At 54.8% G+C, this 16,673-nt stretch overlaps 6 protein-coding genes across 6 annotated transcripts; 4 read left to right on the top strand and 2 right to left on the bottom strand.

Moving 5' to 3' along the window:
- Positions 1-68: 68 nt before the first annotated feature.
- BO70DRAFT_427850 (uncharacterized protein) lies at positions 69-1,268 on the top strand. Its single transcript, XM_025547915.1, has 3 exons — positions 69-291; positions 356-541; positions 597-1,268. Exons 1-3 carry the CDS (start codon positions 155-157, stop codon positions 1,225-1,227), a joined length of 954 nt encoding a protein of 317 aa, XP_025401086.1. The 5' UTR covers positions 69-154; the 3' UTR covers positions 1,228-1,268.
- Positions 1,269-1,530: 262 nt separating this feature from the next.
- Positions 1,531-3,343, top strand: BO70DRAFT_360563 (DUF1776 domain-containing protein). The gene is made up of 4 exons (XM_025542811.1): positions 1,531-1,608; positions 1,681-2,023; positions 2,079-2,242; positions 2,310-3,343. Exons 1-4 carry the CDS (start codon positions 1,576-1,578, stop codon positions 3,156-3,158), a joined length of 1,389 nt encoding a protein of 462 aa, XP_025401085.1. The 5' UTR covers positions 1,531-1,575; the 3' UTR covers positions 3,159-3,343.
- A 97-nt stretch (positions 3,344-3,440) lies between these two features.
- BO70DRAFT_427848 (uncharacterized protein) lies at positions 3,441-4,633 on the bottom strand (the record flags this gene model as incomplete). Its single annotated transcript, XM_025547914.1, has 2 exons — positions 3,441-3,998; positions 4,175-4,633. The coding sequence occupies 2 exons, from the start codon at positions 4,631-4,633 to the stop codon at positions 3,618-3,620; spliced, it is 840 nt and encodes a 279-aa protein (XP_025401084.1). The 3' UTR covers positions 3,441-3,617.
- Positions 4,634-7,496: 2,863 nt separating this feature from the next.
- On the top strand, positions 7,497-10,250 carry BO70DRAFT_211707 (cell cycle inhibitor Nif1). Its single transcript, XM_025538656.1, has 2 exons — positions 7,497-9,766; positions 9,830-10,250. Exons 1-2 carry the CDS (start codon positions 7,593-7,595, stop codon positions 9,993-9,995), a joined length of 2,340 nt encoding a protein of 779 aa, XP_025401083.1. The 5' UTR covers positions 7,497-7,592; the 3' UTR covers positions 9,996-10,250.
- Positions 10,251-11,954: 1,704 nt separating this feature from the next.
- On the top strand, positions 11,955-13,888 carry BO70DRAFT_360560 (DUF3712 domain-containing protein). The gene is made up of 5 exons (XM_025542810.1): positions 11,955-12,211; positions 12,293-12,602; positions 12,681-13,096; positions 13,161-13,282; positions 13,351-13,888. Exons 2-5 carry the CDS (start codon positions 12,442-12,444, stop codon positions 13,642-13,644), a joined length of 993 nt encoding a protein of 330 aa, XP_025401082.1. The 5' UTR covers positions 11,955-12,211; positions 12,293-12,441; the 3' UTR covers positions 13,645-13,888.
- A 364-nt stretch (positions 13,889-14,252) lies between these two features.
- On the bottom strand, positions 14,253-16,300 carry BO70DRAFT_386136 (glycoside hydrolase family 18 protein; the record flags this gene model as incomplete). Its single annotated transcript, XM_025545798.1, has 5 exons — positions 14,253-14,296; positions 14,973-15,587; positions 15,721-15,955; positions 16,032-16,056; positions 16,110-16,300. 5 exons carry the CDS (start codon positions 16,298-16,300, stop codon positions 14,253-14,255), a joined length of 1,110 nt encoding a protein of 369 aa, XP_025401081.1.
- Positions 16,301-16,673: the final 373 nt, after the last annotated feature.

The raw sequence follows: 16,673 nt of genomic DNA, 5'->3' as shown, positions 1-16,673 counted from the left end.
AGTCAGTCAGTCAGCCCCGCGCAGTCAGCCCAGGTTCCTACAACGTATACATATTACATCAGTAGCAGGTTGAAGTTGAAACTCAAATTCAACTATTGCATGATAGTACACCCACTTATACAGCCGACGCTAATCTGCATTAAATCCATTCAGTATGGCGGCCAGCGACGACTCTTCCTTCTACCTCTACGGAGTGGGCGAGAAACCCGAGGCCCTAACACTCGGATCCTTGGTCTTGGAGAAATATTGGCAACCGCTCATCGCGCGACATTATACACATGAAATGCTCAGGTTTTCTACCCCCCCCTTACATACATCTGGTGTATACAGCCCACCAGTCTGACTATTGAGGTAGCGACGAGGCCTTGCAAGAACATGCCTTCACCAGCAACCTTACAAACGTCACCTTCCACGGCTCCTCTCGTCTATCCCCATCCATAGGTCTCAGCGCCGCCGATATTATCGATCTCAATCTCGCCTGGAACAAAGACCTCGAGCGCATCGTCACTGCCGAGAAGGGGACTCGAATAGTCCTCAAAGAGTATGCACCCGCCCCTCTATGTTCAATATTCACACTGCTCACAAGTGACGCGTAGCCCCGAATCATTCCTCACTGCATCCGTTCTCAACAACCCACTCGCTCAACAGAAGCTCAAACTCTGGCTCTCTGCCGCCCGTAGTGCCTATGTGCTGAACTTCAAATTCGCCCGCCGCCCCAAAATCTGGCTCCTCACTGGCCTATATATGCTCGAAGGCACCCGCACAGTTGTCTCGCGGGGTCACTCCAAGGATGCCTCGGCGGGAATCTCATCGTCGGTCCTGGGGGCGTTGTCCGGCGTGCCGGTGGGCGGATCCGTGAGTCTGGGCCATGAGACATCGTGGGAGTTGGCGATGGAAGTGCCTGAGCGGCACGTGTGGGCTGCCCAGTTTCGCTTGCTGGATGCTCAGTTCATTAAGATGGGTAAGACTGGACTGGAAGGGGTGCAGCTTCCCACATCCATGGGACTCTATCGGGACTTCATGTCGGTGAATACGGTTCGGGGTGCAGGGCAGGATGGGGTGGAGTTGGGACTGCAGAGCGAGATTGATGACGAAGAGGAAGACGCTTTCTCGGAGGATGGGGTGGGTGAGGATGAGCAGGAGAATGAGGAAATGGCGGAGTATGAGAAGCGCCTGGAAGAGGCGATCGGGTTGTTTGAGGGGGCGCCGAAGCACTTATTGGAGTAGTGACTGTTACTCCGTACGGCTGTTAGTGGCCCCAACTGGTGAATATAGATATAGATATATATATATACATACATACTCAGGACAGATATTCTGCCCCTGTTTCTTGCTGGCCGATGTCCTCGAGCCCACACATCCATGGTAGTATTCCGGTGACAAAATAAATACAGGAAACACATGCAACATGATCTTTGGGTATAGATCGGTCCTCTCCAATGGGACGGGATCGCTCATGTGACCCGCCCGCCGATAAAGATCATAATCTTCATTGCCGCAGACTTTCGCCTTCCTCAACCATCTTCCCATCTCGGACTTTCAGGCACCTGAGAGCTGAGAGCAGGCCCATTCACCATGACCAGCGACGACCAGTTCTTCTTCGACTACGTGAGTTGATGTATCATGTCTACTGCATACCCACCCCCGCCCGCACTGACACCTCCCTGTTCTTCCCCCCAGCTGGCCTCGATACCGCATGACGTAAGAAAATACTCGCTCCAAGTCGCCGAGTCGATCGACCGACAGGTGGACCACGCCGCCAACGCAATCCGAGATACCCTCTCCGGCCAGTCATGGCTCCCTGCAACTGTCCGGCCTGTACCTAGATATCGACCTAGTCCGCCCCTGTCGCATTCCTTCGTTGATCGCGTGCACGAGTGGGTTTTGCATCATAGAGCATGGAGCGCCGCGATTCTTGCCTTTGTCGGCACCAGCTGCGTGCTGTACTACGGGAATAAGAAATTGAACGGGAAGCGACGGAGAGCGAGGAGAGCGGGAAATGGGGCCCGAAAGGAAATCGTGGGTATGCATCCTCGCCAGCCTCCATCCGTCTGTTCGCGATCTAATTGCTACGACAGTTGTTGCCGGGTCCCCACATGAGCCCATGACCAGAGCGATCGCCGCCGATTTGGAACGCCGAGGATACATAGTCTACGTGACGGTTACATCTGCGGAAGAAGAACATCTCGTTCAGTCGGAGAATCGCGTGGATATCAAAGCTCTTTGGCTGGATCTCTCCGTTGTACGAAACCAAGCATCCGCGCATGGAGTCAAACTTGCACACTAACCAACCATCTCAACCCGCATAGGCACCTCCGTCTCCATCCGATATCCACCCATCCCTGGCTGAAATCCACTCCCTCATCACAAAAGCGCAGTCGCCCATGCCAGGAATACCACCACATACCTGCCAGCTAAGCGGCCTTATCCTCGTGCCTTCGCCCAACTACGCATCCGGCCCAGTGGCCACCATCCCCCCTTCCTCCTGGATCGACACGGTCAACACCCGCCTCCTCTCACCTATCCTCACAACCCAACTCTTCCTCCCTCTCCTCACCGTCCGCAACACCAACAGCACCATCGTCCTTGCCTACCCATCCATCTCCTCGTCGCTCTCCGCTCCCTTCACCAGCCCCGAAGTCACGACCACACGCGCGCTCTCAGGGTTCGCAACCTCCCTCCGCCGAGAACTCCGGCTTCTCCAGCACAACAACATCGATGTCGTGGAACTGAAACTCGGCAACATCGACCTGGGCCCGCAGTACCGCAACGCTCAGAGCCACATCACCGGCACGGAAGTCCTTGCCTGGAGCGTTCAACAGCGATCCCTTTATGCCTCGCAGTACCTGAACAGCATCGAGCAGCGACCCGTTGCATCCGCAGGCCCCGGCACAGTCCGTGGCTCGTCGGTGCGAACGCTCCAATACGCGCTTCAGGACGCACTGGAAACTCCGTCGAAAGACATTTTCGGAAGGAAGGTGGCCAAGAAATCGACCATCTATGTCGGACGAGGAGCACGGTCCTACAGCCTGATCGGCGAGTGGGCTCCTGCTGGTCTGGTGGGGTGGATGCTCGGGCTGCGGACTGGGCAGCAGCCGTTCTCTTCTGGGGACAGCCCTAGCGGGGGGAGTAGTGAGACGAGCTGGGAGAAGATGTAATGTTGAACATGAACAGTTGGACTATAACGGTTGCGATAATATATCCTCTCTTCTCTTCTCTTCTCTTAATCCTAAAGTGCAATGCACATTGGAAAGCTCTCTTCTCTCATTAACCCCTGTATCTTAACGAAGCATATCATTCCAGACTGAACCATACTATACTAATAGGCAACCTGTTCTGTATCATATCATGCATCCACCATCCTCCAGATAATTGCTAATTAAACCCCACATATTAAATTAATCACCACACACGGCGCGATAAATAAACCCTCCATCCGACCCATTCCATCCATCCCATCCCACCCTTAACTTCCCTCAAGGTATCAATCAATCCCATATCATACATATCACATAACAACAACCTCAGCAATCAAGCCTTACGACCAAGAAAACAAAACAAAACAAACCCAAGCCAACAACCAAGCCAACAACCAACCAACCAACCCATCAGAACGCCTAAGACCGAGCAACCTCCACCTCCACCACCTCCACGTCTGCCGCCGACCGATCAGGATCATACGCCGACCGCTTCACCATCCCACGTGTCAGTCTGCGACGCAACCAGATCAAGCACCAGGAGAACACGAAGAAGACGAGGATGATGGCGAGGATGGCGAAACAATAGCCCGTGACCTTGGCGCTGTGTTCGCCGTGCGGGCCGACGTCTAGGAAGGAGTAGGTGTAGAAACCCTCGGTGTGGTAGGTCAGGTAGGCGAGGGCGACGTAGAGAAGTAGCAGGAAGATCAGGACGGCGAGGCTGAGAAGAGGGTGCGGGTTTGTGGTTGCGAGTGTGATTTCGAGGAGCGCGTAGAGGGAGTTGAGGCCGTGTTGGGAGATCTGGATTCGGGGGGGAGGGTGGTGTTGTTAGTGAGGGAGGGGTTGTGATTTGTGAGGTGGGGGATGGATGTGTACGTGCTTGGTATGCATAGTACTTATGCATATGATATGCATATGCATGATGGAGGAGGAGGGGAGGGAGTCTGTAAGGGGGGGAAGGGGGGGGGGTTGTTTACATTCTGCCATGCGCTCATGGTCACGGTGAACCAGGGTCCGGAGAAGAGGATACCCCAGTAAACGATGGTGACGAGGAATGGGTAGGTGGTGATGGTTGTGTAGAAGAGGCCATGCAGGGCGCGCAGGGCTCTGGGCCAGCGGTCGAAGAGAACGGATCGGCCCTTCAACGCGTAGCAGGCCGTGTGGATGGAGGCAAAGAGCATGTAGAACCCGATGCCCCAGTAGGTGAGCCACGTGAAGTAGCTGAAGCTCTGGCCGATCTCGTCGCGGTCGCCATGGGTGCCGTACCAGCCCCAGATGAAGAAGATGGAGGTGAATATGTAGAGGGAGATGGCGCCGCGGAGGATGGCGTACGCGAGGGGAGGAAGCAGCCACGAGGTCTCATAGACGTGGTCGCGGTCCAGGGACGGGTCGACGTGGAGGAGGTGGTAGAGCGAGAGGGATTTGCCCTTGTTCATTTTGATGAAGGTCGGTCGGTCGGTCGGTCCGGAAATCCCTTCACTTGGTCAGGTAGGTAGGTAGGTACTGGTGGTGCTAGTAGCTGGGTTGGGGTTAGGGCTGGCTGCGTGTATGGATGTAGGAGATATCTATAGTAATATCTAGATCATGACTGACGGGTTCAGTTGTTGGTGTTCGGGCTGGAGATGAACAGGCGCGAGGGGACGCACGACCAGAGTTTAATAAAATCACACGGGCTGTCTATCTCTTCCTCTGCCCGCGCTCCTCCCTTGGTAAATGCTCTCCTTAATATTGACCGATCATCTTCAACTTGATTAGGCTCAAGGTGCTAAGACTAAGCTTCTGCGGAGCGTGGCCGAGATAGCGACTCTAGAAGGGCACGGAGAGCGTCTTGATTGGGCGAGCCGAAGTATGGGCGACTCCGCTGCTCCTCCGGAACTCACTTAGCTCGCGATGGTGACGGTGGTCTGTGAGGTTGGACCGTTGAAGAGATTTCGCTTTTAATTAAGATTAATTTCTGGTGTCACTTTGCTTCTGGCTTCTGGTCTCAGGTCTGTTCACAGTCTGAGACAGGGCTGATCGCAGGAATATCTGCTGAGCTGCTCAGCAGATATTCCATACTAAGTACTCCGTACATGGTACATAGTACATACGTACTGATGACTACCAATATCATTTGCTAATGAGGTGGTACGGCGTACGTTGCACCGACTCCTGCGCAACCATGGTTTGTCGGTTGGTGCCCGAAAGCACAGGCAGGCGAGGTGGTGCGGTTGCACACCTCAGGCAATCAGCGAGGATGTAAAACATCGAACACTAACTATCTACTAAGTCAACTCGATCATTCTTCACAAGTTCGGCGGCAGAATTTCCCGATGCTGCAGTGTCTTGATTGATGCGCCAATCACAGCGGTCGGAGGGTTGTTTTAGGCTGTCTTTAGGCTGTCTGGATTCTGGAGTCCCGCGACGTTTGTGCCTGGTGTCGGACCAGCCGACCAAAGGATGCACTGGGGCCGGGGGAGGGGGGTATCAGAGCCAAAACACTAACTAAACAAAAGAGAAAATCGGCCCTCATCATGGGCGATGACGAGGGATAGGTTCATTATTGTTCATAGCTCACACTCCTTTTATTATTCAGGCTCCCATGCCAAGCAAACGTACCGAGTAGTCAGGTTGGATGTTGAGCCTTTGAGGTCCTGGATTCGCTCGTACGGCGTAAGCCAACCAACATGACTACTACTTCTACTTACATGAGACAGCCTAACTAATCGGCATCTTGGTGGTTACGCCGTCCAACAACCCTTTGTTTTTCTTTTCTTTTCTCTTTTGACTTAAAGTGTTGCCCACACCGTCTGCATGTACTACTGTACCCCGTAGGTATGTTCATGTTCAAAATAGTAGTCGACATGGGTGGAAGATAAACCCGAGCCACCTCCTTCTTCCACCACACGGACCTGCTGTCTAGATAGTGGACACTGGACAGGCAACTATCATATTGCAGTAACTACTTAACTCCTAAGGAGGGGGAGGGCAAGAACCTATGGGATACCATCTTCGAATCAGGACCGGAGGGGAGGGGAGAGGGGCGTGCCCGACTGCCAGTGGGATACGAAAATTTGCAGGGGAGGCGAATATAAATAGCAAAGAGCCGAGTGTGGTTCGGACTCCACCAACGATTCAGGTTGAACCAAACTTGGGCGATACCATCTGGCATCTAGGCCTCACGAATCACGATGGCCGAGATTCCCATCCCCTTCTAGAAGCTGGCCATGCCATTGAGCGACCGGAGGGGTTTCCCCCCGTGCCTGAAGGAAGCCCGGAAGCCCTGAACAGGCTGCTGCCATCAATCAATCAATAAAAGGGAGGGACAAATAACAATCAATAATGCTGCTGCAGGAGACCCGGCGACCCCTGACCGACCTGCTCGGTACCTTACGGTAACCGGCCGGGTAATGGGTAAAGATCTGCCCCCTCAAGTGGTGCGGTTGCCAAGACCCGCGGGCCTGTCAGCGACGTATGGGTATGTAACCGACGTAACGAGGCCCATGGCTGCCCCTGAAATGGGGGAGAAATGGGGGGGAATGGGGCCGGCTGTTCGCCCAGCACCGCGCTGATTGGGGCCCCAAGGGGAGGGGCAGCGTCGCATGGCGGCCGGCGGTAATGGCGTTACCGTTCTTCCCCTCCGCGTGGAGACCGCCCAGAGCGACGGTCCTTGTTTGGGGATCGTCATGACGGTCAGCGTAACAAACCGATCATGGTGAGTGAATCTAACTTGTTCCTGTCCCTGTCCGTCGTCCCTTTCCTTTTTCCTTTCCCTTTCGGCCTCGTCCTCACTAGTCCAGTACCTAGTACAGTAGTTGTCGCCCTCCTCCTCGCCCTCCTCGTCGTTGCTCGTCCTTCTTGTCTTCTCTCCATCCCCCTCTCCTCTTCTCTCCTCTCTTCCGCGATGCGTCTCCTTGTGTGACGGCCATCAACCATCCACCCATTGTTGATTCAGTCCCAACATAGCATCCTACAGACACGGGGCGCATCATACCACCACTAATTGGCCGCCTATCTCCCCCCCCTCCTCATGTTCCAAAGCCTGACTTGACCGATTATCTGCTTGCTGTCTGGAGTTGCTCGCCTGCCCCTCTCCCTCCATCCTCGATCTCTTCGCTCTGGGGCTGTCATTCCTTTGTGTCCTCCGCCCCCTCCTTGTGCCCGTGTCAGCTCTTCGCTGCCCCGAAGGCCACTAGCCCTGCACGTATAACGGCTCACCAGCATTCCGAACGTCAAGCGCCACCGCCAACTCCCCACCCACCCTAGCCTCTATCCCACATTCTTCATGCAAATCGGTTGAACGTTCGAAAGTGTCACCCACCGATATCGGTTTAATGAATTGACTGACCGAGTTGATTGAACCCTGGGTGGAAGGACCTCTGTGACCGCAGCGAATTGTCCATTATAAAAACAACCATGGCCTCCCGGCCCAAGTTTGGTGAAAGCCGATCCCCCTCCCACGACGTCCTTCGCAGCGGCGCTCCATCGCCGCGCATTGAGCACTACGATGGTGAAATTCCTCCCGCGCTGTCTCCGCTCGATGCCTTTGCCGCTCAAGGTCGGCTCCTGGCCCGTCAGTTGGAGGAGTCGGCGAGAAGGAACCGTCGTATGAGCAGGCTCCCCCCCTCCAGTGTGGCCCGTTCCTTATCGCAACCCCGACCCGGATATTTTCGATCTCCATCTTCGAGCGAGTCTTCTCAAGGGGGAAGAGGTGGCCGTAAAGAGTTGACGAGACAACCGACGCAGAAGATGAACCCCGAGGTGGAGGAACCCAAGTTCCGTCCGCAGTCTGAACACCCCCGTCTAAGCGGGGTATCTCACCTGACAAACGACATGGGCGATTATCCGGAGGAGGACGAGGACCTTACCCCCAAGAAAGAGCCCAACGCTTTCGACCTGCCGCGCGCAGACTCGCCGGAAGACGTTATGTCCTCATACGGCGCACCCGACAGCGCGGCTGACTGCACCCCTCGTTTCTACGCGGTCTCTCCTACCAGCGTTGCGCCAGCTGGCGTGGCTCCTCCCGTGGGCGTCACCCTGGTTGGACCCTCCCGGACCTCGTCGACCGATTCAGCCTCTCGTCTAAACATTCCGCGAGGCCTGGCCCCGCCAGCCTCTCCGCTATCTAGGCCATCCAGCAGTTCCCGAACGATGCAGCCTGAGAGCTCTGACGACGACTACAGCAGCTCGAATGCGGGATCGACGTTCTCGAAGCCGCGGAAAATGTCCGTTAGCAGTGCGGTGTCACTGCCATACTCCCCCATGTCATCTTCCGTCATCCGCTCACATCCCCGGTCGCCATCCATGAGCTCGGAGACGTCGAACACCGGAGGTCACCTCCCGCGACCATACAATTTCTCGCGCCCGTTGAGCCGGTCCAGCACGAGTGTTTCAGCACCCGGTCCAATGGGCTCGTCAGAGTCGGCAGCCGCCAACCTACAGACCGCGATCAACCGTGGACACAAACCTAGGCCAATCGTTGTGCCATCGCCATCGGATATGCCCTTCAACCCTAATGAAGACCCGTCATCTGCCGTGTCTTCGTACACCTACGCCAAGTACTCCCTGCCTCGCGGGCGTGCGGTATCGAGAGACTCTGTGGTCTTTTCAGGCCTTCAGACCCCTCACTTCGAGTGGCAGGAGCCGTTGTTTGAGAGCCCACCGCGGCACAGTACAGCGGGCCCCCCTCAACCGGCAAGGACCCCGTCCCCAGTGCCCTCTTGCCAAGCGTCCATTATCTCGAAGACGCGCTCGATGTACGAATCGCCGTCTTCAGCTCGTCGATTGTTGACACCAGAGCCGCCTCTGCCTCAGCAAACTCCCCCGTCGCCTGACGCGACACCATCTCAACCGGTCCCTGCCGAACCAACCCATACAGCTCAGGAATCCACAGAGCCTGCCCCTGCCGACCCTATGCCCGCCGACCCTACATCTAGCGAGGAGGCTTCCATGGAACAGCGGGATGTAGAGGTCTCGAAGAGTGACCATACCGATGCCACATCTTCCGCGGGCTCGGAATCTACGGTCCGCCCGCAAACCGGCCGGACAAACACGAGTTCCGCTGCAATTACGGCGGATGAGCATGTCACAAGGGGCATCGAATGTCACGAGAGAGGATCTCTGAACGAATCGACGTACCATCTGCGCATTGCAGCCAAGCAGAACCACCCAACCGGGATGCTGCTATATGCATTGGCCTGCCGGCATGGGTGGGGTATGCGGCCGAATCAACGGGAGGGCGTACAGTGGCTGCGCAAGGCCGTGGATTCCGTTGGCATCGAGCTCATGGATGACTCTAACCCAACTATTCCCACTCGCGCCAGAGAGCTACAAAAGGCGTATCGGGCCCAGTTTGCGCTGAGCATCTACGAGCTTGGCGTGAGCCATCTGAACGGATGGGGCATTGAACAGGATAAGTCGCTGGCCCTGCGTTGTTTCGAGATCGCCGGCCAATGGGGAGATGGTGATGCATTGGCCGAGGCCGGCTTCTGTTACGCAGAAGGCATCGGCTGCAAGAAGGACCTGAAAAAGGCGGCGAGATTCTACCGCCAGGCGGAGGCGAAGGGGATCAATATGGTGGGAAACAGCTGGTAGGTTCCCGACCGTGGCATTTGTGGTGGGTGGCTGAGGCCGGGCTGACACTTCTCTACCAGGATATACAAGGACAAGTACATGGCGGAGGATGAAGCCGCCAGCCGGTCGCGCGGTCGCGGTCGCGGCCGTCAGGCTGGCAGCACGCCCGAGAAGGCCAAGCAGCGCAGCAAATCGCGGACGCGCAGTCTTTTCCACCGCAAAAAGTCCGTTGCCGCCGAAGCATGAAATGGAAGGAAGGTTGTACCACCGCCACCCTGCGACCCTGCAGTGTTTCTTTGCATCCGAACGCTCGGCGACTGCATCAGCGAGCAGCAAAAAGCTTGTCCTCCTGGGCTTCTGTGATCGGGCCCTTTGCGATTTGACCTAATTCCTGAGACTTTTGTTTCTTTTTCCTATTGCGATCACCCGGTGTCTCTCATCTGGTCAACCTCAACCTGCACTATCCCTTTTGTGCCTGTTGAGACCCCCTTACCCCTTCTTTCTCATTTGTTCAGGCTCGGGTCGGAGCCACCTTTTATTTCGTTCCTTTTCTTTCTTTCCCCTTTCCGACTAGCATCCAGTTTTGTTTTGTTGAGCGGGCCTTGCTAGCTGCTCCACATTTTGGACCGGGGCCGATGGTTCTCATCCGGCTCCCGCGATCCAATTTGCGGGCATCGATATTCGTTTCTTGGATACCCATCATTTTCTACTATCTAATCACTGTGTGATGTTCGATTCGATCCCCTTCTAGGATTCTATACTTCCTGGAAGTCCTCTAGCTCACCTTTGTTTTCTTTTTTCCATTTTCTTTCTTCCATTTGCCATTTTCCTTTCCTTTTTTTTTCATTCTTTTCGTCTCCCTCCCCCCCCGTCCAGGACTCCGTCCTCTTTCCGTCGCTAGTACCTTCTCTCTTTCCTTGAGCCTCTGTAGTACCGTTCTTTTCTTTCCCCCTGTTCATAGCCGGGTGGGGTGTGCGTGTGTGCACGTGTTTGTTGACCGAGATCGTCCCCGATGATCCTCACGAGAATCCTACATAATCTGATGTTCTTCCTTCCATCGTCGATGGATTGGTTCGTGGACTTTGTGTTTCCATTGCTGGTGGATAGATTGGCCCGTTCGGCGCCATGGCGTGCGGCCCTGGGCGCGCTGTTCCCAACTAGGGTTAGGATTTAGGATTTCGGGCAATGATCGATGGCGGGAGAACCCACGGCCCCCATTCGGATTGATTATTTTGAGGGCACGCCTCTTTTTGGGTGATTCGCAAGGGCCGGAATGTATCAATCATTGGGCGGTTCCCCTCCCCCTCGCCACCGGATCTCCTGGACGACCAGTGGATGAGCAGCGGTCTATCCAGGTCCAGCTGGGTTCAGGCGGGGGTGAGACCGCCTCCGCCCAGCCGGAACCTAAGTAAGTACTGCCTGGCTTCCTCCAGACTTGGTTACCAACTGCTGCAAACCGCAAAAGCATCGACTCCTCCGCGACCAGTCCGGTTGGTACTTGATTGGTAACCGATATTAAACCCCGGAATTCCCCAAGCAACCCTCGTCCTGCACGAGGCGGCCATTGGTTGCCGTCGGGGCACGCCCCCGGAGGTTTGGCCTAAATCAGTAGCGCTCTTGTGAAGTTCATGATTCACTGGACTAGATTACTTTGTAAATGGTGCGTCGGGACCGCATGGCGCCGGCATTTTTGTCCCACCCAAGCTGCCCTGATCGCCCGGGGGAAATTGGGGAGGGGGTTGCATTCCCTTCCTTCCATCGCTTGCCCCGACCTGCATGAGTCCGTCTGCCTGTTGCAGACTGCAGACCTGTCTCCTTCCCAAGTAGAATACTAGTAGTACTTCCCCTCTCGTGGATGATGCGACGACTCGCTGTCAGCCTCGGTTCCACCGCAACAATCGCCGACACTCTGTTGCGCATTGTGACTGGCGTCCCTGGGACGCCTCCGGGGTAGGGCAGGGTAGGGCAGGGTAGGGCAGGACAGCAGCGGCTTCCCCATATTCGAATCGATCTCATACCGCCGTCGTTGTAGAGTGCCAGAGGTTCGGGTCCCCCCCTCCACTCTCCCAATTATCTGGATCGTCTGGCTGCATTCTGGGTCCTTGTCTCGGTGACCCTTGTTGGCTCGCCCCCCCCCCCCCCCCCTTTCGTTACATCCTACTAACTGATAGCGGCATGCCCTTCTGCATGGCCTGGGCATAGTTTCGCACTAGGACGGTGACCCGCGGTGTACACATGTGATGCTCCAGCCCTCGGGACATATAGATAGAAGGATGGGGACGGGGGAGATCCGATTGTTTCCTTTTCTCCTGGGTCCTCCTCCCTTGCCTCCCTTGATTCGACCTCGCGGGTTCCGTGGTCATTCTTCAACTCTATTCTTTGTTTGTCCTTGCCTGTCCTTGCCTGTCCTTGCCCATCACTTGATCATTACCTGACGACTCCGGAGTCCTGCTGCGTAGGATGTACGTCGCTGTCACATCATGGTGGCCGGCTATATACCCCCCCCCCTCGTGCCACCGAGCCTGATGCTGACCTCTTGCCAGTTCGTCCGCATCCACCACCTGCACGACATTTGGGGGGGCCCCTTTCAAAGTCCAATCCTATTCAAGCCCACATTCCTCGGCTCGGTCCTCTAGACCCGCATCCTCTGACTCGGCAGTCCCGGACAGCAGCACGATATCCGTCGCCCAAGATGGCCAGTGACAGCAAACCTGAAGTGACCGAAATCTCCCACATGGGCACGGCCTCCGGGCGACCCAGCTTCGGATCTCGCGTCGTGGCCCATTTCAAACGATGGTGGTGGGTGCATCTCATCATCTTGATCGTGGTCATCCTCGTGATCGTCCTTCCTGTGTACGTCCCCTCCCCAGTTGGCCCAGGGGTGGTGCGAACAAAGCCAGGCCCTTGACTAACATGGTGCCGACACCACAGAGTCTATGTCGCATACCCCAAGATTGCGCAAAACCTGGTCAACAAATCGACCCTGAGCGTCTCCAAGATGGTCATCAGTGACCCATCGCCGACCTCGTTCATCTTGAACCAGACCAATGTCATTGGAACCAACAGCTCCTTCCACCCAACCTTCTACTCCTTCGCCGCTGCCATCAGCCTGGCCGGCGGGGCGGCCTTCAGTCAGGTCCAAGTCCCCCAATTCCGCAGCCACAACGACGTGAACGTGCCCATCGACCAGCGTGTGAATGTCACCGATCAGACGGCCTTTGCAGAGTTTTGCAAGGCGGTCATCCTGAGCGAGGAGTTCGAGATGAACGTCTACGGCAAGCCCAACATGAAAGAGGGTGGTTTGCCCACAGAGGGTGTCACGTATAACAAGACCACCACGATGAAGGGTAAGCTCTCCTCCGAAAATCAAAAAATCAAAAGCGCCATCCTGCTCACATTCCCACCATCCAGGCCTCAACAAGCTCAGCGGCTTCGACCTGATCGACCTGAGCATTGACACAAGTACTTCGAGCGGTGTCAACGGCAAAGGAACCGTGTACCTTCCCAACCCGTCCGTGATCAGTATCGCCGTGGTACAAACCCTTCCCCCCTGACCCCATCTCTCTCTTCCCTTCAGCGCCACTAACAACCTTCTCTCCAGGGCAACCTCACCCTCAACCTCTCCGTCAACAACACCGCCATCGGATATGCCTACATCGACGATCTTGTCATCCGACCCGGCAACAACACTGTCGCCATGACCGCCGCCATCAGTGAGCTCACCGTCGTAGGTCTGCTCGGCGGCTACCCCAACTACGTCATTCCCGTCGACATCACCGGCAACTCCAGCGTTTACGATGGCCAGGAGCTCCCGTATATTGCCGAGGCGTTGGGGTCGCTGACGCTGACGACGCAGCTGAACGTGACGCAGGCGTTGGGTAGTAGCTCTCTGTAATCAAAATCAAACCAAACCAAGAACCGGTTTGATTCATGAGGATGATAACGATGATGAGATGCGGGGCAGAGAGGCAGGGTGAAAATCCCTTGATATGGATGTAGATGTGTGGATGAATGGGGGGAAGGGTATTGACACGCGCGGTGTTTTTCTTTTCTTTTCTTTTCTTTTCTTTTCTTTTCTTTTCTTTTCTTTTCTTTTATTTACTGTTCATATGTATACGTTAATATTGGTTGCATGCGATTGTCTTTTTTTTTTTTTTTTTTTTTTTTTTTTTTCTCTTGGGTTCTAATTCCAATTTTGAAACCCAATCGGGCTGGACGGATGGACGGACTGACTGACTGACTGACTGAATAATATTATCATTAATGTTGGCGTTGTGTTGCCATGCGAGACTTATAATCTACATTGTTGTGTAATTCTTGTCTGTTAGGGGCACTTGAGTGGTACTTCATGGTCCATTTTATCTACTACTACTACTACTACTACTACTACTACTACTACTACTACTACTACTACTAAGTGCAAATGGGGCTACTTACCTTACCTTACCATACCTTTTTTTTACCTTGCCTCAAGTCGACCATATATATGTATGTATGTATGTATCAATCCCATCTACTCCGTACTGGATTGTCGATCGGCAGAATCACTGTTACAGTTATCTAGTACTTAGTACTATACTATGGATGTTCAATTGTTTGCTTGCTATGGCGCTAACATCATAGTTACTATAGTAGTAGTCCGTATGCACGGCGGCCACGGCGGCCACGGCGGCCACGGCGGAAAGGCATAAAAGTAGTTAAGTTACTTACTAGTAACTTAAAGCAAACAGAACCAACTACTAGTAACTATAGTACTAGTCAGACCCCGCTGCTTCCTATAAGAAGCAAGGACCTTATCATCCCCTCCCTCCATTCAAAGCAAGCACATCATAGCAAAATGCGCGTGTTCATGCAATATATATATAAAAAAAAAAAAGCAAACGGATCTTTTTTTTTTTTTTTTTTTTGGCTTTGTTGTCTTGGTTGGTTGGTTGTCTACTACTAACTACTACTACTTAAATAAGCCTGACGCGAGCCGCCGCTCTCTTCTCTCTCTCTCTCTTCTTCTTTTCCCTCATCTTCCATTTTCCATTTTCTATTTCCCCCCCCCCCCCCCTTTCCCTCCCCCTTTCTCTCATCCTTCTTTCTGGTCTTCTTGCTTTCATCTCCCCATCATGGTATGGTCCCTTGGACTGAAAAAAAAACGAAAAAGAAAAGAAAAGAAAAAATTGACAGACGAATCTTACATATCATGCAAAGTGTTATACCCGGTCTCGATGAGACTTCTAGGACCGCGCGCATCCCCACCGATATGCCAATAGAACAAGCCGCCGAGTTTCATTTTGGTGACAAACTTCGCCTTCTGCTGCACCGTCTGGGGGGTATCGTAGGTGACGAACCCGCCGTCCCCGCCGACGCAATACGCCGCCCCAAGACCGCTATCGTGATGTTCCTTGGCCCCCGGACGCGGCAGCTCGCTATAATCGAAGACGCCATCGTCGCCGCCACAGCCCACATACCGCTGTCCGACCCCGCTGCTGCCCAGAAACGAGCGACCGTACGCGGGGATCCCCAGGAGGAGCTTTTTCGGGTCGACGCCCTGCCCGAGCACGTACGTGACGGCCGTCTGGCATGATACTGCGGAGGCGTGTTTGCTGAACAGCTGGGCCTGGTGTCCCGTCTCGGGTTCCCAGGGTCCGGAGAAATCGTACGCCATGAGGTTGATCAGGTCGAGGTAGAGTTGCGCTTTGGAGAGGTCGATGTTGCGCAGCGCCCAGAAGCCCGCTGGTAGGCAGGTGGCCAGCACGTATCGCGGTGATGGGAGCGCTTCGCGCAGTCGTGCCAGCAGACGGATATAGTCCGAGCCCTGTTGTGGGTCCGACGGGTGTTCCCAGTCCACTGTTTAGGCCACCATTGAGGGGATAGGTTAGTGAGTGGGTTGGCTGGCTATCTACCGGGCCCGGGACGCTTTGACAGGTGTCATAGTTGATGCTGATAAGGACAAGGGAGGAGGGGGAAGGGGGAAGCGTACCGTCGATGCCGTCCAGACCGAACTGGTCCACCAGGGCTCTGGCGCTCCGGGCAAACGTTTCGATGCGGGATTGACTGTGGGCTACCACGGCGAAGTTCTCGCTGCCTTTGCCGCCGCCGCCGACGGATAGGATCAGTTTCATCTTCGAGTACTGCGGTTTCAGCTGCGCAAAGGCCCGCAGGCATCCGTTGGTGCCGTCCACGGGCATCTGGGTGTCGGCCCATTCGTCACTGAGCTGGGTCGGGTTAGGTTCCGGGTCAGCGGGGGATGTAGAAGCCAGGTAGATATTAGAGGGGAGAAGGGGGACGTACGTAGACGGTGCCATCTTCCTTAACCCTATCAGGCTGGTTAACATCTGTCGGGGCCATCGGCATAATGCGGACTAGTACCAGGCAAACGCATAGAAGATATGGGAGATGAAGCCCAATCGAAGGGCGGACGGGGGCTGTTTCCGGTAGATCCTCCAGTTGGGATAGTAAGCGGCGTTGAGGAAGAAGGGCACTTCGTAGGAGCTGTTGCTGGAGCGCTCGGCCGCTTTGCGCCGCCAGTGCGGGAAGATGGAGGACGAGCCGGAGAACATGGCCGGAGGAGAGAGACGATAGATTGAGGGATGGGATGGGGGGAAGGGTCACCAATAGAAGAAAAAAAATATAGAGATAATTAGTAGGCTGAAGATCGAGATGCGAGGCTGTTCACTTCCGACAAGGCCCCTGTCACGTGGGGGGGGGGGGGGGGGGTTTCTGTCTGTCTGGTCTGCCTGGGAAGTAGATAGTATTATGGCTGGTATCTTTTGGGTATGGACAGAGAGAACCCCGATCGTACGATCAATCGGACTGAAGGTGATTTTCTTTCGTCTCTTTTCTTTTCTTTTTTTTTTTTTTTTCTTTTGCTGGGACTCCTGAGCCATGTGCCATTTAAACCCCAGACTGCCAGTTGGAGAGGGAAAGAAGGCA

This window comes from Aspergillus heteromorphus (assembly GCF_003184545.1).
Source record: "Aspergillus heteromorphus CBS 117.55 chromosome Unknown BO70scaffold_7, whole genome shotgun sequence".
NCBI lineage: Eukaryota > Fungi > Ascomycota > Eurotiomycetes > Eurotiales > Aspergillaceae > Aspergillus > Aspergillus heteromorphus.
The sequence above is the reverse complement of the archived record's forward strand: the minus strand, read 5'-3'. Positions and strand labels throughout refer to the sequence as shown.

Coding starts and splice junctions, on each gene's coding strand:
- BO70DRAFT_427850 (XM_025547915.1), top strand. CDS start 155: ATGGCGGCCAGCGACGACTCTTCCTTCTACCTCTACGGAGTGGGCGAG. Junction 292..355: donor TATACACATGAAATGCTCAG/GTTTTCTACCCC, acceptor CTATTGAGGTAG/CGACGAGGCCTTGCAAGAAC. Junction 542..596: donor ACTCGAATAGTCCTCAAAGA/GTATGCACCCGC, acceptor AGTGACGCGTAG/CCCCGAATCATTCCTCACTG.
- BO70DRAFT_360563 (XM_025542811.1), top strand. CDS start 1,576: ATGACCAGCGACGACCAGTTCTTCTTCGACTAC. Junction 2,024..2,078: donor GGCCCGAAAGGAAATCGTGG/GTATGCATCCTC, acceptor TTGCTACGACAG/TTGTTGCCGGGTCCCCACAT. Junction 2,243..2,309: donor TTTGGCTGGATCTCTCCGTT/GTACGAAACCAA, acceptor CAACCCGCATAG/GCACCTCCGTCTCCATCCGA.
- BO70DRAFT_211707 (XM_025538656.1), top strand. CDS start 7,593: ATGGCCTCCCGGCCCAAGTTTGGTGAAAGCCGATCCCCCTCCCACGAC. Junction 9,767..9,829: donor AATATGGTGGGAAACAGCTG/GTAGGTTCCCGA, acceptor CTTCTCTACCAG/GATATACAAGGACAAGTACA.
- BO70DRAFT_360560 (XM_025542810.1), top strand. CDS start 12,442: ATGGCCAGTGACAGCAAACCTGAAGTGACCGAAATCTCCCACATGGGC. Junction 12,603..12,680: donor CTCGTGATCGTCCTTCCTGT/GTACGTCCCCTC, acceptor CCGACACCACAG/AGTCTATGTCGCATACCCCA. Junction 13,097..13,160: donor CAAGACCACCACGATGAAGG/GTAAGCTCTCCT, acceptor CCCACCATCCAG/GCCTCAACAAGCTCAGCGGC.